Source organism: Chlorocebus sabaeus, chromosome 11, assembly GCF_047675955.1.
Source record: "Chlorocebus sabaeus isolate Y175 chromosome 11, mChlSab1.0.hap1, whole genome shotgun sequence".
Lineage (NCBI taxonomy): Eukaryota > Metazoa > Chordata > Mammalia > Primates > Cercopithecidae > Chlorocebus > Chlorocebus sabaeus.
This window is the reverse complement of record NC_132914.1, coordinates 122,247,372-122,269,425: the sequence shown is the minus strand read 5'-3', so window position 1 is coordinate 122,269,425 and position 22,054 is coordinate 122,247,372. Positions and strand designations below refer to the sequence as shown.

General features: G+C 50.4%; 1 protein-coding gene across 2 annotated transcripts in view; it reads left to right on the top strand.

Moving 5' to 3' along the window:
- The first annotated feature begins 4,348 nt into the window (after positions 1–4,348).
- The window catches only part of DHX37 (DEAH-box helicase 37), a 43,012-nt gene continuing 25,306 nt past the window's right edge, over positions 4,349–22,054 (top strand). For both annotated transcript variants that reach the window (XM_008005184.3, XM_037995124.2), the window contains exons 1-7: positions 4,349–4,570; positions 9,393–9,562; positions 13,110–13,222; positions 14,902–15,229; positions 17,332–17,480; positions 19,079–19,171; positions 21,711–21,807. In XM_008005184.3, the coding sequence (XP_008003375.3) occupies positions 4,465–4,570; positions 9,393–9,562; positions 13,110–13,222; positions 14,902–15,229; positions 17,332–17,480; positions 19,079–19,171; positions 21,711–21,807 (1,056 nt within the window). In that variant the 5' untranslated portion in view covers positions 4,349–4,464. The remainder of the gene's footprint in view (positions 4,571–9,392; positions 9,563–13,109; positions 13,223–14,901; positions 15,230–17,331; positions 17,481–19,078; positions 19,172–21,710; positions 21,808–22,054) is intronic.

Below are 22,054 nucleotides of genomic sequence, written 5' to 3'. Positions count from 1 at the left end.
TATTTGGCACCCCTCAATGGAATGATGGATTCACGCGATGATCATCAGAAATGAGTAAAACCAAGAGGCGAGGGTTTGGCGGGGAACTTGAAAATGGAGGGGCCAAGCCGCGAAGTCCCGGCCCCGCCAATCGATCTTAGTGCCAGGAAGTACCAGCGCCACCTGCGATGGATTCTTGCCAAGACAAGTTGAGCATGAACCTGATGGGGCCTCTAGATCAAACCTATAGTTTACAGGAAATATGGCAGATAAGGAAAACTTACAAGCAGCAGAAGCAACCAACCAACTCCATCATGTGGGGCATTCAACGAGACAAACGACCCAGTTCGTTCAATAAATAAGCGGTATAAAAGGTGAGCGGAGAGGAGGATAATTGGTTTTAAAGACTTAAGAGCCATAATGACCCATGCAATGCAAGGACCCTGTTTGCATCCTAAATCAAACAGATCAAGTCTAACCAACTTTATTTTTAGACAACCAAGAAAATAAAACTCAATTTTTGCCAATCCAAAGAATAAAAAAGGCTCTTATTTTTGAATTTACATTTTCTGGATTCCTAGTAAGGTTTTCATAGATTTATTGGCCATTTGAATTACTTCTCTTTGAATTATGTATTCATATCCTTTGCACATTTTTTCCTGTGTTGTTTATCTTTTTAAAAACTTTTTTGTAGGCCGGGTGCGGTGGTTAACGTCTGTAATTCTGGCACTTTGGGAGGCTGAGGCGGGCAACCTGAGGTCGGGAGTTCGAGACCAGCTTGACCAACATGGAGAAACCCGTCTCCACTAAAAATACAAAATGAGGCCGGGCGCGGAGACTCACACTTGTAATCCCAGCACTTTGGGAGGCCGAGGCAGGCGGATCACAAAGTCAGGAGATCAAGACCATCTTGGCTAACATGCTGAAACCACGTCTCTACTAAAAATACAAAAAATTAGCCGAGCGTGGTGGCAGGTGCCTGTAGTCCTAGCTACTCGGGAGGCTGAGGCAGGAGAATGGCGTGAACCCGGAAGGCAGAAGTTGCAGTGAGCCAAGATCGTGCACTCTAGCCAGGGCAACAGAGTGAGACTCTGTCTCAAAACAAAATAAAACAAATATGGCCGGGCGTGGTGGCTCAAGCCTGTAATCCCAGCACTTTGGGAGGCCGAGACGGGCAGATCACGAGGTCAGAAGATCGAGACCATCCTGGCTAACACGGTGAAACCCCATCTCTACTAAAACTACAAAAAAACTAGCCGGGCGAGGTGGCGGGCGCCTGTAGTCCCAGCTACTCGGGAGGCTGAGGCAGGAGAATGGCATGAACCCGGGAGGCGGAGCTTGCAGTGAGCTGAGATCCGGCCACTGCACTCCAGCCTGGGCGACAGAGTGAGACTCTGTCTCAAAAAAAAAAAAAAAAAAAAAAAAAAAAAAAAAATATATATATATATATATATATATATATATATATATATATATATATAAAATGAGCCAGGTATGGTGGCGCCTGCTTGTAATCCCAGCTACTCGGGAGGCTGAGGCAAGAGAATCGCCTGAACCTGGGAGGTGGAGGTTGCAGTGAGCCGAGACTGAGCCACTGCCCTCCAGCCTGGGCAACAAGAGTGAAACTCTGTCTCAAAAACAAAACAAAAAAAAACAACTTTTTTTACTCCAGCTGTAGTGGCGCATGCCTGTTTTGGGAGGCCAAGGCAGGAGGATTGCTCGAACGCAGGAGTTCGAGACCAGCCTGGCCAACATAGTGAGACCTATCTCTACAAAAAATAACAATAAACTTTTAAATTAAGGTATAATATACAGAAAAATACACAATCATATACATTTTTATGAATTTTCACAAGCTGAATACACAAGGTAACCAGCACCCAGATGGAGAAATGAAACATTACCAGTTTCCCCCAAAGCCTCCCTTTGTCCCCTCCCATTCACTAGGCTCCTCTTAAAATTTAGGGGATTCATGTGTTTGAAGTTTATGTAAATGGAACCACACAGTACGACTCTGGGGGTTGGCTTCTTTTGTTCAACTTTATTTTTTATTTATTTTTTATTTTCTGAGACGGAGTCTCACTCTATTGCCCTGCTGGAGTGCAGTGGCCATGATCTTGGCTCACTGCAACCTCTGCCTCCCAGGTTCAAGCGATTCTCCTGCCTCAGACTTCCCCGTAGCTGGGACTATAGGCACGTGCCACCACACCCAGCTAATGTTTGTATTTTTAGTGGAGACGAGTTTCGTCATGTTGGCCAGGCTGGTCTCAAACTTCTGACCTCAGGTGATCCGCCTGCCTCGGCCTCCCAAAGTGCTGGGATTACAGGTGTGAGCCACCATGCCCGGCTTTTGTTCAACTTTATATTTGTGAGATCCATCCATTCTGTTATGTACCTGCCTTCTTCTTGCTGTCTAGGATGGTCTATACCATCTGGAAGGTAATTCATTGATATATTACATTTTAGAAGGAAATATAGGCAAGTGTACTAATACCTATTTAACATTTTTTAAAGGTTTTCTAAACTTTTTTTTTTTTTTTTTTGGAGACGGAGTCTCGCCCTGTCGCCCAGGCTGGAATGCAGTGGTGCCATATCGGCTCACTGCAACCTCCGCCTCCCAGGTTCAAGCGATTCTCCTGCCCCAGCCTCCCAAGTAGCTGGGATTACAGGAGCACGCCACTACGCCTAGCTAACTTTTGTATTTTCAGTAGAGATGGGGTTTCACTATGTTGGTCAGGCTGGTCTCGAACTCTTGACCTCATGATCCGACAGCCTCGGCCTCCCAAAGTGCTGGGATTACAGGCGTGAGCCACCGCGCCCAGCCTCTAAACTTTTAATTTATTTAAATAAACACATTTAAAAAAGAAACTTTAGATCACTGTCATCCTAAGCAACAAAATCCATAAAAACACAGATGTGAGCCTGGGTGCGGTGGCTCAGGTCCGTAATCTCATCGTTTTGAGAGGCCAAGGTGGGGGGATCACTTGATGTCAGGAGTTTGAGACCATTCTGGCCAACATGGTGAATCTCTACTAAAAATACAAAAATTAGATGGGCATGGTGGTGGGTGCCTGTAATCCCAGCTACTTGGAAGGCTGAGACAGGAGAATCGCTTGAACTCGAGAGGTGGAGGCTGCAGTGAGCCGAGATTGCTCCACTACACTCCAGCCTGGGCATCAGAGGGAGACCTCTGTCTCAAAAAAACAAAAACAAGAAAACAAACAGAAAACCCCACAGATATGATACGCTGATTATGCTTTTTTAAAAATGTCATTAAGGCCTTCATGGTGGCTTATACCTGTAATTCCAGCACTTTGGGAGGACAAGTGGATCCCTGGAGCCCAGGATTTTGAGACCAGTCTAGGCAACATAGGGAGACACTATCGCTACAAAAAATAGAAAAATTAGCCAGTCGTGGTGGTGTGTCCCTGTAGTCCTAACTACTCAGGATGCTGAGGTGGGAGGAGAGGTCAAGGCTGCTGTGAGTGGTGCTTGCACCACTGCACTCTGGCCTGGGCCACAGGGCGAGATGTTATCTCTAAAAAAAAAAAAAAAAAAAAGAGAGACCTTATCTCAATAATAATAATAATAATAATAATGATGCATTGTTTCCCAGTGTGTTACAATGTGATGTTTAATAGACAACTTTAATTTTTTTTTTTTTGAGACAGAGTCTAGCTCTGTTGCCCAGGCTGAAGGGCAGTGATGCAATCTTGGCTCACTGCCAACCTCCACCTCCTGGGTTCAGTCAGTTCTCTGCCTCAGCCTCCCGAGTAGCTGGGATTACAGGCGCCTGCCACCATGCCTAGCTAATTTTTTTTTTTTTTTGGTATTTTTAGTAGAGACAGGGGTTTCACCATCTTGGCCAGGCTGGTCTTGAACTCCTGACCTTGTGATCTATTCGCCTCGGCCTCCCAAAGTGCTGGGATTACAGGCGTGAGCCACCGCGCCCGTAGAGGCCTCCTTTTAGATCTTCCATCTGTCCCTGGGATGGAAATATTTGGTGCCTTTTTAAAACTACACGACTAATACGTTTCTTGTAGGAATATCAGAAAATGCAGATGCGCAAACCAGGGTTGGGGGGAAGAAGTTTGGAGTATTGGGCGTGGGGTGTATTTTTAAAGGTGGCAAAACACTTCCACTCCCAAGCAGCCAAATTAGTATCAGTAGATATAATTCATATTTAAACCCAGACTACCGCAAGCGAGAACAGCCCCGGACTTAAACGTCGCCGTGGTCGGGGACCTCAGGCCCCGCCTACTTCTCTAAATAGCCCCGCCCCCTTCCTGGCCCGGCTCCGCCTCTCCTCTCGCATGGTCTCTCTTCCAACCCCGCCCCTCATCGGCCCAGTCAGTTACAGCTCTCGCGATAACGTAACCCGGAAATCTCACGGCCGGAGTTGGTGGTCCGGGAACCCACGTGGGCTGAGTTTCGGGTTGCTTTGGTGGTCCGACCCGCTGAAGCGCTCACCTGGGCCTAGTCGCCATGGGGAAGCTGCGCCGGCGGTACAACATCAAGGGGCGCCAGCAGGCGGGGCCCGGCCCCTCGAAGGGCTCCCCCGAGCCGCCCCCAGTGCAGCTGGAACTAGAGGGTAAGACAACCCCGGACGGGGCCTGGATTTCGGGAATTTCCCAGGGCGGCCTGTGCCCTGCCTTCAGGACTCTGGGGTGAGGATCCCAGTGGGGTGGGATGGGTCCCCCCATTCCAGATGATCCAAAGGAGAGGGGCTTAGTGACAGCCTAGTTTTAACAGTGTATGGGGAATACCCGTGGTTTCTCTCGCCCTCAAATAGTAACATGGAGAATTTGGCAAAAAAAATAAGAGTAGTTCCTTCGCTTCCCATGACTTCGATTGTAATCTCTTTATAATCTTCAGCAACCCCCAAATGTGTATTTTCAGCCCAGTCTTGTCTGCTCAGCTTCTGGCTGGCTGACATTTCTCTCAGACCCCTTTTTAGTAGTAGCCTTTATTACATGCCAGGCACTATTTTCGGCACTGGAGACATAGCAGAAAGGTAGATTTTTAGAAAATCCCTGAGTTACCTGCTGTATAGGAGGAGACAGGCAAAGAATAAACATATAGAAAATTCTGTGGATACCGTGAGCAGATAAAACAGAAGAGGTCATTGGGTAGGTTGCAGCATCCCATAGAGTTGCTGGAGAAGACATCACTCTGTTAGAGTCAAGATCTGAAGGAGGCCTGAGTGACTGCCTGGAGATGAGAGAAAAAACAGGGGGCCAGGGCAGGTCAGGCCTGGACTGGGGTCTTGGCGAGGACTGGGGCTTTTTCTCTATGGGAAAGGGCAGCCATGAGGGCAGGGGAGGACAGATCAGGGCTTATGTTTTAACAGTATCACTTTGGCTGCTGTATTGAGAAAAAACAGTAGAGGTGAAAGGTAGAACCAGGATGGGGAGGAGGTGGAGGTGATGCTTGGACCAGGGGGCAGCAGTAGGAAGGTGAGAAATGGGTGGATTCAAGATGTGTTTTGAAGGCCAAGCTGGCAGTATCTGCTGGCTGACAGGGCTTGTGGACAAAAACAGTGGCGGTGACAAAGAATGACTCCCAGCGGTTGAGTGGGTAGCTCGTGGGGAGGACCAAGAGCTCAGCTTTGGATATGGGTAGTTTGGAGCCTGTTAGATATTCAGGCAGGGAGAGTAGGCGGGCAGCTGTTGACTCAGATACTCAAGAGATGCAAGTCCAGGTGGAGGTATCCATTTTGGAATCAGACGTGTATATAGGTATTTATTTAGTCAGAAGACTGAGGGTATGAGTCCAGCCCTGGAGGAGAGGGAAATAAGGAGCCTGCAAGGGAGATGGAGTGGCCTGGAAGGTGTGTGATGAGCTGCGACAGTGTGATTGCCCTGGGACCAGGGAGGAGGACTCTCCCTGTGGGTCAGGAGCTGCTTCGGAATCAGGGAGGGACGGAAGAACCACTGGATTTAACACCGGAAGGGCATTTAGCACCTCAGTAGGGGTGCTCTTGGAGGAGGCTTGTGGTGAAGCAATTGTGTGGGTTCAAGGATGTCCTGTAGGCCCCTGAAACTAAACATGTTCCAAAATTGAACTCATCCAGCCACTTGTGTTAAGACCCCAAGGGCCAGGCTGACTTGGCCATTAAGGAAGATTCTAGAAACAGAAGGAAGGGTCACCAGGGGTGCTGGAGGAGTCTGCTTCCTTCCACCACTAATCAGCACTCTCTTCCACACATTTGTTGGACCTGGAAGGCAGTGAGGGTATAGGGAAGAATGTCAGAGTGGGAATCTGATAGTCTGAGTTCAGTCCTTGGAAGTTGCACAGATAGGCCGGGCATGGTGGCTCACACCTATAATCCCAGCATGTTGAGAGGCCAAGGCAGGCAGATCACTTGAGGTCAGGAGGTCGAGACCAACCTGGCCGACATGGTGAAATCCCGTCTCTACTAAAATACAAAAACTAGCCAGGCATGTTGGTGGGAACCCGTGGTCCCAGCTACTCGGGAGGCTGAGGCAGGAGAATGGCTTGAACCCGGAGACAGAGGTCACAGTGAACCAAGATTGCACCACTGTACTCCAGCCTGGGTGAGAGAGTAAGACTCCATCTCAAAAAAAACAGAAGTTCCACAGACAGGCTGGGAGTTGAGGCAGATCCCCTAACATCTCTGTGCCTTCGTTTTCACATCTGCAGAATGGGACCAGTAGCACACGTTGAGCATCCTTAATCCAAAATACTCCAGAATTCTAAAGTTTTTGAGTGTCAACATGACACTTAAAGGAAATGCTCATTGGAGCTTCCAGATTTCAAATTTTTAGATTAGGGATGCTCAACCAGTAAATAGAATATAGATATTCCTAAATCTAAAACACATCTGGTCCCTAGCATTTCTGGAAAGGGATATTTAACCTGTGGTAGCTGTCCTACCTCCTATCAGAGTTTTAGAGGTGGTAATTTGGGAAAATATGTTGGTGACCGAAACGAGAATGCTTTGAAACGTAAAGAAAGGTTACAGAGGCGGGGTGTGTCCTGGGACAGGGGACAACTGTTATGATGGCAGTGACAATTCAGGATGGCACCTCAAAGACAGCTGTAGACACTGGACTGACACTTGGAACTGGACCATCTGAGCAGAGGGGCTGAGGTCTCTCAGACCCAGAGATTTGGGGAAAGTTGTTTCTCACATCAGAACAGGACATTTCCATGTATCCCTGCCTTTCTCAGGGCCTAGAGGAATCTCATAAGAACATGACTCAGATTGCCTTCTTTTATTTATTTATTTATTTATTTGAGATGGAGTCTCGCTCTGTCGCCAGGCTAGAGTGCAGGGGTGCAATCTCTTGACTTCTCAGGTGATCTGCCTGCCTCGACCTCTCAAAGTGCTGGGACTACAGGCGTGAGCCACCGCACCCAGCCCACTGTACTTAATTAGGGTCACAAAACCTGTCCTCTTTGTAACATAAAGACGTAGAAACCAAACAGTTAATCAAAGAATCAGATCCTCGGCCGGGTGCGGTGGCTCATGCCTGTAATCCCAGCACTTTGGGAGGCCGAGGCGGGTAGATCACGAGGTCAGGAGATCGAGACCATCCTGGCTAACACGGTGAAACCCCATCTCTACTAAAATTACAAAAAATTAGCCGGGCGTGGTGGTGCACGCCTGTAGTCCCAGCTACTCGGAGACTGAGGCAGGAGAATGGTGCGAACCCGGGAGGCCGAGCTTGCAGTGAGCCGAGATAGCGCCACTGCACTCCAGCCTGGACAACAAAGCAAGACTCCGTCTCAAAAAAAAAAAAAAGAATCAGATCCTCCCCACACAGGAACACCAGACAGCAAACCCCAGCATCAGATGTCAGGCAGACACAGGTATTTGCTAAGGTTTGTCCTACCTAAGATTCTGCAATTGGTGGAGTTGAAGAGTGATACGGTAACTGAATTTTTCTAAATTTGTCTAGATTGTATACATTCGAACTATTATGTTTAGAAATAGATAAGATGGAAACCTAGCCTAGTCCACTATACACTCTTTTTTTTTTTTTGAAATAGAGCCTTGTTCTGTCGCCCAGGCTGGAGTGCAATGGCGTGATCTCTGCTCACTGCAACCTCTGCCTCCCGGGTTCAAGCAGTTCTCGTGCCTCAGCCTCCCGTGTAGCTGGGATTATAGGGGCACGCCATCACATCTGGCTAGTTTTTGTATTTTTTTGTACAGACGGGGTTTTGCCATGTTGGCCAGGCTGGTCCCCAACTCCTGGCCTCACTTCCCAAAGTGTTGGGATTGCAGGCGTGTGCCTCCACGCCCGGCCCTACTGTACACTCTTAAGAGAGTGTCAGGCTGGGCATGGTGGCTCACGCCTATAATCCCAGCACTTTGGGAGGCTGAGGTGGGTGGATCACTTGAGGTCAGGAGTTCGAGACCGCCTGGCTAACATGGTAAAACCCGGTCTCTACTAAAAATACAAAAATTAGCTGAGCATGGTGGTACATGCCTGTAATCTCACCTGCTCGGGAGGCTGAGGCAAGAGAATTGCTGGAACCTGGGAGGCAGAGGTTGCAGTGAGCCAAGATCGCACCACTGCACTCTAGTCTGGGGCGCAAAGCGAGACTCTTTCTCAAAAAACCAAAAAGATAACATCATAGTATTGTTTTTCTTTTTTTTTTTTTGGGAGGGCGTTTTTGTTTTTTTTTTTTTGAGACAGAGTCTTGCTCTGTCGCCCAGTCTGGAGTGCAGTGGTGTGATCTCGGCTCACTGCAACCTCCACCTCCCAGATTCAAGAGATTCTCCTGCCTCAGCCTCCCAAATAGCTGGGATTACAGGTGCCCACCACCACACCTGGCTAATTTTATATTTTTAGTAGAGACAGGGTTTCGCCATGTAGGCCACACTGGTCTGGAACTCATGACCTCAAGTGAGCCACCTGCCTCAGCCTCCTGAAATGCTGGGATTACAGGCATGAGCCCCTGCGCCTGGCCTTGAGAACATCATAGTATTATTATGAAAATAGATTTGGGCCGGGCACGGTGGCTCAAGCCTGTAATCCCAGCACTTTGGGAGGCCGAGACGGGCAGATCACGAGGTCAGGAGATCGAGACCATCCTGGCTAACACGGTGAAACCCCGTCTCTACTAAAAAATACAAAAAACTAGCCAGGCAAGGTGGCGGGCGCCTGTAGTCCCAGCTACTTGGGAGGCTGAGGCAGGAGAATGGCGTGAAGCCAGGAGGCAGAGCTTGCAGTGAGCCCAGATCGCGCCACTGCACTCCAGCCTGGGCGACAGAGCGAGACTCCGTCTCAAACAAACAAAAAAAAAGATTTGACCTCACAGACTCCCCTGTTCCTGTGTCCAGGCTCTGGAGGCCCCCATGTGGGTCAGGGGGACTATGGGAGGCAGGAGCAGAGCCACCTCAAGGAGAATGGGGCCTTAATAATTGTCTGCGCTCTTTTCAGACAAGGACACTTTGAAGGGAGTTGATGCGAGCAACGCGCTCGTTCTACCGGGGAAGAAGAAAAAGAAGACCAAAGCCCCTCCGCTGTCGAAGAAGGAGAAGAAGCCTCTGACCAAGAAGGAAAGGAAAGTGCTGCAGAAAATCTTAGAACAGAAGGAGAAAAAGAGCCAGGTACGCCCCACTTGGACAGGGTCTGCACGTGGCTATCCAGAATAGAGAGAGATGGGGGGGTCTCTCTCCTCCTAAGGGGGTGACTAGAGAGAGATGGGGGGTCTCTCTCCTCCTGAGGGGGTGTCTGTGGCGCAACTGATAGAACTTTCTGGAATGAGGAAAATTCCAGTGCATGGTCAAGTGCAGTAGCCACTAACCACATATTGCTGTTGAGCACTTGAAATGCAGCTACTATGGCAGAGGAACTGAACTGAACTATTCTGGAGAATGTCCAACTTTTTTCCTTAATTGTTTTTTCTTCTTTTTTTCAAAATTTACATTTAATTTTTTTTTTCCTTTTTTGTTTTGTTCCACCACCCCCCACACCTTTTCTGGCTCTACCAAACCTTAAATTTTTATTTTATTTTATTTTATTTTATTTTATTTTGAGATGGACTCTTGGTCTGTTGCCCAGGCTGGAGTTCAGTGGTGCGATCTTGGCTCACTGCTAGCTCCGCCTCCTGGGTTCAAGCGATTCTCCTGTCTCAGCCTCCTGTGTAGCTGGGATTACAGGTGCATGCCACCACGTCAGGCTTTTTTTTTTTTTTTTTTTTTTGTATTTTTAGTAGAGATGTGGTTTCAGCGTGTTAGCCAGGGTGGTCTTGATCTTCTGACCTCATGATCTGCCGCCTTGGCCTCCCGAAGTGTTGGGATTACAGGCGTGAGACGCCGCTCCCGGCCAACCTTAAATTTTTCATAGAGGAAAAAAGTTTGTCATGGGAAATTCAAACACATTCAAGAGTACAGAGAACAGTGTGATGAACTCCCATGTGCCCATTGCCAGCTCCAACATTGATCAGCCCCTGGTCAATCTTGGATACACTGCTGGTCACTTTCCCACCCCTGGGTCATTTTGAAGCAAATCCCACGTACAATGAATCTGTGCTAGTTTCCTGGGGATGTCATACAAATGACCACAAACTGAGGGGCTTAGGACAGTGTAAATTTGTTCCTTCCCAGCTCAGGAAGCCAGAAGTCCGAGATTAAGGCATCGGCAGGGCTGTGCTCCTCACTGGGCTCAGGGGAGGGTCATTCCTGGCCTCTTCCTGCTCCTGGCAGCTCCAGGCATTCCCTTGGCTTGTGGCTGCGTCACTCCAGTCTCTGCCTCCGTCTTCCCTCAGCCTTTCCTCTGTGTGTCTCTTCGAAGGGCGCTTCTCATTGGATTTAGGTCGCACTCAGATACTCAGGATCATCTTGTCTTGAGATCCTTCATGTAGTTACGTAATTACATCTACAAAACCTTTTTTCCGAATAGGATCATGTTTGCAAGTTCCAGGATACAAACACATCTTTGAGGGAGGCTGCCATTTAACCCACTATACATAGCATTTTATCCATAAATATTTCAATTTGTATCTCTATAAGTAGAGACTTTTAAAAATGACCAGAATACCATTAGCACTTTTAATCTTTTTTTTTTTTTTTTGAGACGGAGTCTCGCTCTCTGTCATCCAGGCTGGAGTATAGCGGCACAATCTCGGCCCACTGCCAGCTCTGCCTCCCAGGTTCATGCCATTTTCCTGCCTCAGCCTCCCGAGTAGCTGGGACTACAGGTGCCCGCCACCACGCCCAGCTAATTTTTTGTATTTTTAGTAGAGACGTGGTTTCACCATGTTAGCCAGGATGGTCTCAATCTCCTGACCTCGTGATACACCCTCCTTGGCCTCCCAAAGTGCTAGAATTACAGGCGTGAGCCACCGTGCCCAGCCAACCTAATCTTTCATTTTAATATCAAGCATCTAGCAAATGGTTAAATTTCCTGTTGTTTCATGGATACTCCTCACCCATCTCTTGTTTTTTTTTCCCATTGCAGTTTATTTGTTGTTTGTCTTACAGAATTTCCTACCTTATGGATTTTAAAAATTTTATTTTATTTTATTATTATTTTTTGAGACAGAGTTTCACTCTTGTTGCCCAGGCTGGAGTGCAATGGCGCGATCTCGGCTCACCGCGACCTCCGCCTCCCGGGTTCAAGCGATTCTCCTGCCTCAGCCTCCCGAGTAGCTGAGATTACAGACATGCGCCACCACCACACCCGGCTAATTTTGTACTTTTAGTAGAGACGGGGTTTCTCCATGTTGGTCAGGCTGGTCTTGAACTCCCAACCTCAAGTGATCCACCTGCCTCAGCCTCCCAGAGTGCTGGAATTGTAGGCGTGAGCCACTGCACCCAGCCTTAAAATTTTATTTTAAACATGCTCCTCTGCCGTCTGAGTTTTTTGTACATTAGTATTTGGATCTGTAGCAGTGACTCTCATCTGGGACAGTTTAGCGCCCCCCACCAGCCCCGGGGACATTTGGCATTGTCTTGAGACATTTTGGGATGTGACAACTTGGGAGTGCTGCTGGCATCTGGCGGGTGGAGCCATGGGATGCTTAACAGCCTACAATGCACAGAAAAACAAAAACTTATTTGGCCTAACTGTCAATAGTGCTGAGATTGAGGAACCCTGACCTGGAGGCTGCATGAGAATCAAGTTTGACTTTTGGTGAGGCCACTGCACGTGGGAGCTGTGTCTTTGTATCAGGAGGCTTGAGGGTCTCTCTCCGGCAGCCGTGGATGGGCAGTCCCCGGAGCCTTAGTAGGGGGAAGACTCACTCACCTGTGAGCGTGTTCTTTATTTATTTTGGAGACAAGATCTTGCTCTGTCACCCAGGCTGGAGTGCAGTGGTATGATCTTAGCCCACAACCTCTGCCTCCCAGGTTCAAGCGATTGTCCTGCCTCAGCCTCCCGGGTACCTGGTACCACAATCACGCGCCATCACGCCTGGCTAATTTTTGTATTTTTAGTAGAGACATGGTTTCACCATGTTGGTCAGGTTGGTCTTGAACTCCTGACGTCAGGTGATCTGCCTGCCTCGGCCTCCTAAAGTGCTGAGATGGCAGGCATGAGCCACTGCGCCTGGTCGGCATGTCCTTTTTAAATCCTATTTAGGATGCTTTCCCACTGTGCTATACCTTGCTCTGTGTGTGTGTGTGTGTGGTGTGTGTGTGTAATACATAGAAGTGTGTATAAAACCTATATGTACAATTACAAGAACAATAAAGGAAAAACTCATGAAACCCTCACCCAACTGAAAGAAGCCAACTGGGTACATCCCCTGCACACAGCATTGCTCAGGGTAGCTCGGGGACCAGTTCACGTCAGACACACAAAGCCACCTCCTTCCTCAGAGCGGCTAGGGAGCACGGCTGTACGTGACTGAGCTGTGCTTTATTCGTCTCCTGTTGATGGACATCTGGTGGGCCATAATCTTCTACTGTGATACCCTGCTGCAAAGAACCTCATTTATACAACCCCAGATTCTGTAAAAGGGGTTAAAAAAGCCATCCCAAGCTTGCTGTGTCTGTTGATGGAAGAACACCATGCAGCAGTAGAATTACAATTTGACCTCTGATTTTGAAGACTCTAGTTGTTAATGATGCTGAAATTTTATTAGAGTCTCACTTCCCTTCTTAGGAGAGGGTCGTGATGGCAAATGCATAACACACTCGTTTCCTTTCCCAGCGAGCAGAGATGCTACAGAAGCTGAGTGAAGTCCAGGCTTCCGAAGCCGAGATGAGACTCTTTTATACCACCTCCAAGCTGGGCACTGGGGACCGCATGTACCACACCAAACAGTAAGTTGGCCAGTCCTTTCCTCACCGTGCCCTCCCTCCAGGGCCCCCTAGGGAGGGTGCATAGGTGATGGGGTCCTCTGGGGGTGGAGCATTTGAGAAAATACCTTTGTGGTGGCCTGAGTGGCTGATAATTGATTGTCATTCTAAATGCCTCTAGTGGGTAAAGGCCATAGATGCTGCTGAACCTTCTGCGACACACAGGACAGCAAAGTTTCTTGCTCCAGTGGTGTCGGTGTTTTCCTGCGATGTAGAGTCCCATGTTACAGCTCCTCCAGCTTTTGTTCAGCTGATTAGGCCAGACATTGCCATTAGGTGGTCAAGGGTTGGATTTGGCCCATCAGTGGGTTTTGTTCGGTTTGTGTTGTGTGGTTTTTTTGTGTGTGTGTTTTTTTTTTTTTTTGAGATGGAGTTTCGCTCTTGTTGCCCATACTGGAGTGCAATGGCGTGATCTCAGCTCACCGCAACCTCTACCTCCCAGGTTTAAGCGATTCTCCTGCCTCCCGAGTAGCTGGGATTACAGGCATGTGCCACCACACCCAGCTAATTTTGTACTTTTAGTAGAGACGGGGTTTCTCCATGTTGGCCAGGCTGGTCTCGAACTCCCAACCTCAGGTGATCTGCCCGCCTTGGCCTCCCAAAGTGCTGGGATTACAGGCATGAGCCACCATGCTGGCCGGTTTGTGTCGTGTTTTAAGGCATGAGTGCTGTTTGCCAATATGTTAGCTTCCTGGTGCTGCCATAACAAATTACTGCAAACAACGGTGGCTTAGAACAACCAAGCCAGAAAGGCGCTGTGTCTCACACCTGTAATCCTAGCACTTTGGGAGGCCAAGGCAGGCGGATCACCTGAGGTCAGGAGTTTGAGACCAGCATGGCCAACATGGTGAAACCCCGTCACCACTAAAAATACAAAAATTAGCTGGTCATGGTGGCTCATGCCTGTGGTCCCAGCTACTCTGGTGGCTGAGGTGGGAGGATCACCTGAGCCTGGGAAGTTGAAGCTACAGCGAGCCGTGATTGCACCACTGCACTCCGTCCTGGGTGACAAGGCGAATTCATGTTCCCACCTAGTCTTGACTACTTGGACGATCTGGCCACACCAGCAGTGTCCCCACCAAGCTGCTGACCCTTAAATGGCCCGTGTGGCCCTCCCACCCAGTCCCACCAGGCTCTGCGATCTCACTCAGCCTGTGCTGCTCGTTTACATGAGGCCTGGCCTGTGCCTGTGAGCACTGTTCAGTTAGTGACTGTTTATCGAGTGCAGACTGTCCCAGGCTCTCTGCTAGGCCCTGGGGGTAGAGCAGTGCACAGAAATAAAGTCCTTTCTCTTAAGGAGCTTCTCGGTGTCATGGGGGGAGGTGTCATCGTGGGAAGTCATCAGGTGAGTGCATCTGTGTCCTATGCTGGGAAGCACTGAACAGAAAATGAAGCAGGGAAGAGCGAGGTAGAGGGAGAAGGGAGAGGTGTGGGGTCTGTGTGTGGTCAGGGAGTCTCCCTGACAGCTGGCACTTAAGCAGAGGCTTAAGTGGAGTGAGAGGAGCTATCTGTAGAAAGGGCATTTCAGGGAGTGGAACAGCAGGTGCAAAGGCCCTGAGGCAGAGAGGTGTGTGGCCCTGGAGTCCTGACCTCTGGAGACTAAGGTGGGGCCTCTGTGTCTGAAGTCTCTGCTGTCTCAACAGGAAGCCTGATGAGGGGGTGGCCCCGGGCCAGGAGAAGATCAGCAGCCTCAGCGGTGCCCACCGGAAGCGTCGCCACCAGCCCTCAGCTGAGGAGGAGGAGGAGGAGGAGTCGGAGGAGTCGGAGCTGGACGAGGACCCGGCTGCTGAGCTGGCTGAGGCTGGTGCGGGGACCACCGTGGCACCTCTGCTGCCAACTCCAGCACCCAGCTGTCAGCCTGCGCCGGCTGGGATGCCTGTTCTTCCTCCTCCAGCTGCAGCACCCCCACTGCCCAGGGCCCTGGCCAAGCCTGCTGTCTTCATCCCTGTGAACCGCTCCCCGGAAATGCAGGTTCGCTACCCTGTGCAGAGGTTTGATCTCAGCTGACTGCAACCTCCGCCTCCGAGGCTCAAGTGATCCTCCTGCCTCACCCTCCCAAGGAGCCTGGGACTATAGGCACGCGCTACTATGCTTGGCTAACTTTGTATTTTTTTGTAGAGACAGGGTTTTGCCATGTTGCACAGGCTGGTCTTGAACTCCCATGCTCAGGCAATCTGCCCACTTTGGCCTCCTAAATTGCTGGGATTACAGGCATGAGCACCATGCCCGACCTTCACCACTGTTTTAAACATTCTTGTCCCTCTCCTATGAGCGCATCTGCAGAAGTTTCTCTTGAGCAGTGTTTGCAGATGACGTCATAGCCATCTTTGGGTCATGAATTGAGTATCTTTTCTTTTTTCTTTTTTTTTTTTTCTTTTTGAGACAGTGTCTTGTTCCGTCTGCCAGGCTGGAGTGCAGTGATGTGATCATAGTTCACTGCAGCCTCTACCTCCTGGGCTGAAGCAGTCCTCCCACCTCAGCCTCCTGAGTAGCTAGCACTACAGTTATGTGCCATCATGCCTGGCTAACTTTTTTATTTTTATTTTTTGTAGAGACAGAGTCTGGCTATGTTGCTCAGTCTGATCTTGAATTTCTGGCCTCAAGCAATCCTCTGCCTTGGCCTCTCAAGTCGCTGGGATTACAGATGTGAGCCATCATGCCTGGCCTCATATTAAAAAAAAAAAAAAAAAACAAATGGAGGCCAGGCACAGTGGCCCACACCTGTAATCCCAGCACTTTGGGAGGCCGAGGCGAGGCTGGTGGATCACCTAAGGTCAGGAGTTTGACACCAGCCTGGCCAACGTGGTGAAACCCTGTCTACTAAAAATACAAAAATTAGCCCGGCATGGTGGTGGGTGCCTGTAATCCCAGCTACTCGGGAGGCTGAGGCAGGAGAATCACTTGAACCCGGGAGGTGGAGGTTGCAGTGAGCCAAGATCACACTATTGCACTCTACCCTGGGCAACAAGAGTGAAACTCCGTCTCAAAAAGTAAATAAATACAACAAGTGGAATCGAGTAGAATAGAAATAGAACAAAATTAAGAATATGAGCTTGTTGGCCAGGCATGGTGGCTCACACCTGTAATCCCAGCACTTTGGAAGGTGGAGGCGGGCAGATCACCTGAGATCAGGAGTTCAAGACCAGCCTGGCCAACATGGTGAAACCCCATCTCTACTAAAACTACAAAAATTAGCCGGGCGTGGTGCGGGTGCCTGTAATCCCAACTACTCAGGAGGCTGAGGCAGGAGAATCACTTGAACCTGGGAGGCGGAGGTTGCAGTGAGCTGAGATCGCACCACTGCATACGCATTAGGGTGAGCCGTGTTTCACAGAACTGTTCCTTCCATATATGATACATATATGTGTCTGCGTGTGTACTGAGTCATGATATAAAATGCGTTTCTTTTCATGAGTCATAGGAAAAAATGTAGAAAGCACCTGCTCTGGAATATGTGCCTAGCAGAGGAACTGCAGGGCCATACATCCTTGACTTTGAGAAAATTTGCACCAGATTATTTGTCAAAGTGACTGTGCCATTAATTGAGACTCCCGCCAGCGACAGCTGAGGGTTCCCATATCTCTGAGAGACTGCTCTGCCCCAACCAGGCTGTGCCTGGTTCACACCATTCTGCCTCAGCCTCCCGAGTAGCTGGGATTACAGGCACCCACCACCATGCCTGGCAAATTTTTTTGTATTTTTAGTAGAGACAGGGTTTCACCACGTTAGCCAGGGTGGTTTGTATCTCCTGACCTCGTGATCCACCCGCCTTGGCCTCCCAAAGTGCTGGGATTACAGGCGTGAGCCACCGCGCCCAGCCAGGAGACAGGGTTTCACCATGTTGGTCAGGCCGATCTCGAAGGATGTGATGCGGTCAGGCCTGGTATCCCGAAGGATGCGGTCCCTGTCTCTGTCTCACCTGGACCATGGCTCCTGGTCCCCTCCCCAGCTGTCAAGGCCTCCTTCCCCAGCAAGCACATCTGTTCCGCACCCACGTGTCAGCTGCCGCCTTCCTGGAGGTCACATCACTGTAGTCTTGCTGCTGCCCAAGTGCTGACTTCATCTCCTTCCAGGAAGAGCGGCTGAAGCTCCCAATTCTCTCTGAAGAACAAGTGATCATGGAGGCTGTGGCCGAGCACCCCATTGTCATCGTGTGTGGTGAGACCGGCAGCGGGAAGACCACACAGGTGCCTCAGTTTCTCTATGAAGCAGGCTACAGCAGGTAGGGGCTGGACACAGTGTTCTCTCTAGGTCCCTCAGTGACACTGGAGATGCTCCGAAAGGTTGATAAGAGCCTGGGGCTCCCTGGGATCTGATCCTGGATCTGCCCTGTGCATGCTGTGTGACTTCAGACAAGCTACGTAACCTCTCTGGGCCCCAGCTGTGAGATGGGAATAATGGCACCTACTTCACAAGGTTGTCATGTGGATTAAGTGAGTGAACTTGCGCAGCACACTTTATCCCTGGCACACAGAGCTATGTGCTTCCTATTTTCTTTTTTCCTTTTTTTTTTTTTGAGACAGTGTCTCACTGTGTCGCCCAGGCTGGAGTACAGTGGCGCGATCTCAGCTCACTGCAAGGTCCACCTTCCAGGTTCACACCATTCTCCTGCCTCAGCCTCCCAAGTAGCTGTGATTACAGGTGCCCGCCACCACGCCTGGCTAATTTTTTTGTATTTTTAGGAGATATAGGGTTTCACCACGTTAGCTAGGATGGTCTCGATCTCCTGACCTCGTGATCCGCCCACGTCAGCCTCCCAAAGTGCTGGCATTACAGGCGTGAACCACTGTGCCCGACCAAGAGACGGGGTTTCACCATGTTGGTCAGGCTGGTCTCGATCTCTTGACCTCAGGTGATCCACCCACTTTGGCCTCCGAAAGTGCTGAGATTACAGGTGTGAGCCACCGTGCCTGGCCTGTGCTTACTGTTTTCACTGCGTAGCCCCCTATGGGCACTTCTGACCCATGTTTGTTGGGGTCCCCAAGACCACGTGTAGGTTCGATAATTGGGGACTTCCGGGACTCAGCTTGTTATCCCGTGCATGGCTATAGTATGTTACAGCAAAGGACGCGATCGGCAGAGGGCAGTGGCACCTGTGGTGTTCGGGAGAAGCCCAGCTCCAGCTTCCAGAGTCCCCTCCCGGTGGACTCACACAGGACGCACTGGATTCTCCAGTGGCCACCTGTGGCCACACAGGAACTACCCTCCACCAGGGAAGCTTGTTAGAGATTCAAGGTTCACGGCTATTATTGGGGTAGCCTAAGCCCGCCCTGCCTGGCAGGAACGAAATCCTAGATGCCTAGAAGGAAAGCAGGTGTCCGGCATAAACCACCCTGTTTGCACAAACAGCCTGGGCACGGTGGGCCCGCACTTACAGTGAATGGAAGGAGCTCTCCTGTTGTCCAGGTTCAGGCACCCAGCGAGGGCCAGCCCCGTCAGCAGCCTTTTGAGGGAGAGCAGCCCCAGGCCTGTGGCATTAACGTTCCCACAGAGCTGGGACTAGCCACCCATCGGCTTGGCGGGTTCCCGTGTCTGCTTGACTGGGGCAAACAGAGCTCCCAGCCTGGTTCCCCCAGGCCCTGTTCCTTCTAGCGGCTGCCTGGTGTCCGCTGCACCGTGAATGTTGAACCGTTTTCTGTGTGTTGTTGGCATTTGAGCTGTTCCCTTTGCTGTTAAAAGTAGTGCAACCTGGTCTTGTTTCCCATGGCCCCTGGGCGAGCGCCAGGTCAGTATGGTGAATCTTGCTGTAGAACTGCATGAGGCTTTGGGATGAGCAGGTGGGGCCACGCACTGTTGATGGCCATGTTCTTCCTCCCCCAGTGAAGACAGCATCATTGGTGTCACGGAGCCCCGCCGAGTGGCCGCCGTGGCCATGTCCCAGCGAGTGGCCAAGGAGATGAATCTGTCCCAGCGGTGAGGGCTCTACTTCCTGGGGGGAGCTATGGGGTGGTCCTGTGGCCTTGCTCAGACCTCCTGGGAAGCCCAGGAGGAGGTGAGCAGCGTCTGTGCTGAGGGTGCTGGGTGGAGTGTCACCTCTGCGTGTAGCACTGGGAATCATTGTGGGAGACAGCTTTCTAGGACCTGCCCAAGCAGGCAGCCTTCAAGCAGGCCCTCGGCTTACATCCTGCACAGTGTGCGGAGGGGACAGAGTGGCCCATCCAGGGGCTCGAGAACAGAGCAGGGGGCCAGATGCAGGCAGTCATGGAGCTAGTACCTAGCATTGCCGGGTTAATGTAAAACTCAAGGTTCTAAAGTACAAAATCTTGGCTGGGTGTGGTGACTCACGCCTGTAATCCCAGCACTTTGGGAGGCCGAGGCGGGCAGATCACCTGAGGTCGGGAGTTTGAGACCAGCCTGACCAACATGGAGAAACCCTGTCTCTACTGAAAATACAAAATGAGCCAGGTGTGGTGGCACATGCCTGTAATGCCAGCTACTCGGGAGGTTGAGGCAGGAGAATCACTTGAACCTGGGAGGCAGAGGTTGCCGTGAGCCAAGATTGCATCATTGCACCCCAGCATGGGCGAAAAGAGTGAAACTCTGTCTCAAAAAGAAAAGAAAAAAAAATCTGGCAGTAGGTCTGTAGGACTTTCTTTGGAAAGCAACCTTGAGCAGGCAGATACAGCACTTGCTTTGCAGTGGCTGGGAGCACGTGTTTATAATGCAGATGCCTGTGTCTAACATGTCCGACGTGGTCTAAAATCCAGAAGGCACAAAAGAGCACAGAGTGAGAGCCTGCCTCATCTGCCCACTCATCAGATGTTACTAGGCAGCGTCTAGTGTGCCAGGCCCGTCCTGGGCTCTCAGGATGTGGTGGTGGGCCGGACAGAGCCACGACCCCCAGGTCAGCATGCCAGTTGGGGGTGGGCCGGACAGAGCCACGGCCCCCAGGTCAGCACACCAGTCGGGGGACTTGGTGTCTTTGTTGGTTAGGCTGGGAGGACACTAAGGCAGGGATGGAGTACTGGGGCCCCCTTCTCACCCAGTGCCCTGCCTCCTCCCCAGGAGCAGCCACCACTGCCCATCTCCTGCGCATCCTCCTGGACAATTCTGTGCATAGTCAGCATGCGTCTAGAAAAAACTGCCTCATCCTCTTTTTAACTTGTTAAATATTATGAAAATGTGAGGACTGGGCATGGTGGCTCATGCCTGTAATCCCGGGACTTTGGGAGGCCTTGGCGGGCAGATCACCAGAGGTTGGAAGTTCGTGGCTAGCCTGACAAACATGAAGAAAACCTGTCTCTACTAAAAATACAAACAAAATTAGCTGGATGTGGTGGCACACACCAGTAATCCCAGCTATTCGGGAGGCTGAGGCAGAAGAATCGCTTGAACCTGGGAGGCAAAGGTTGCCATGAGCTGAGATCACGCCATTGCACTCTAGCCTAGGCAACAAGAGTGAGACTCCATCTCAAAAAAAAAATTGGGGGCATATGCATAAGTAGAAAGGATAGTATAATAAGCCCCCAGGTACCCAAGACCTAGTTATAATAATTGTCAACTCCTGCCCTACCCTGTTGGGTCTGTACTCTCCTCCCGGCCCCACTCCCCACTGCTGTTTAGAAGCAAATCATAGATACTTTATCCTCGATATTTTGCTGTACAGATCTGAGAGATAAGGACTCATTTTTTTTTTTTTTTTTTTGAGATGGAGTCTTGCTTTGTCACCTAGGCTAAAGTTCAGTGGTGTGATCTGGGCTCATTGCAACCTTTGCCTCCAGGGTTCAAATGATTCTCCTGCTTCAGCCTCGAGAATAGCTGGAATTGCAGGTGCCCGGCTAATTTTTGTGATTAGTAGAGATGGGGCTGTCTTCACCATGTTGGCCAGGCTGGTCTTGAACTCCTGACCTCAGTTCATCTACCCATCTTGGCCTCCCAAAGTGCTGGGATTACAGGCGTGAGCCATTTTTTGTTTTTTTGAGATGGCTCTGTTGCCCAGGCTGCAGTGCAGTGGTGCCATCTTGGCTCACTGCAGCCTCAACCTCTTGGGCACAAGTAATTCTCCCACCTCAGCCTCCTGAGTAGCTGGGACTACAGGTGCGCACCACCACCAGGCTAATTTTTGAGTGAAGACAAGGACTTTTTGTGAAACACACACAGCTATAGTACCCCTATGGTAGCTGCCAAGTCTGTGTAGTCTCCAGAACACACTCCAGCCCACGTGCAGGTCTCCCCAGCGTCTCCTGGCGTAGTCGCCATCCGAGGAGGGCTCTGGCGAAGGTGTTTGGGGCCTGGCTCCTCAGTTGCCCTCAACAGCTCCTTCCCTTCCCTTCAGAAACCAGGATTTTGGAGGGGGAGAGTGGACTGGGGAGATGTCTGGGCCTTGTTTCGGGTTGCTGGTGGGCCCTGCCCTTAAGCCGCCTGCCTGCTCCATGACCTGCCTTGTAGTGGCCCCGTGGCGACAGCCCCAGCCAGGCGTGGCTCTGCCCTAAACTGAACTCTGCCCACACAGGGTCGTCTCCTACCAAATCCGGTATGAAGGAAACGTGACAGAGGAGACCAGAATCAAGTTCATGACGGATGGTGTGCTGCTCAAAGAAATCCAGAAGGTTGGTTGCGGATCCTGGCGCACAGAGCAAGGCCAGTGGGCATGGGGGCGGGGTGCTAGGCGTAGCACTCCCATGGTGCTGCTGTGTGACTTTGGGTGAGTTACTGAACCTCTCCAAGCTCAGTTTCTTGATGAGTATGTTAGTGCATTCCTCCGAGAATCATTTTGAAGTGGAAGTTGTAGAGTGCCTGCCAACAGCTTAGCACGGTGGCCCGTATCTAGAAGGTGCTCGTGAAATGTGAACTTGT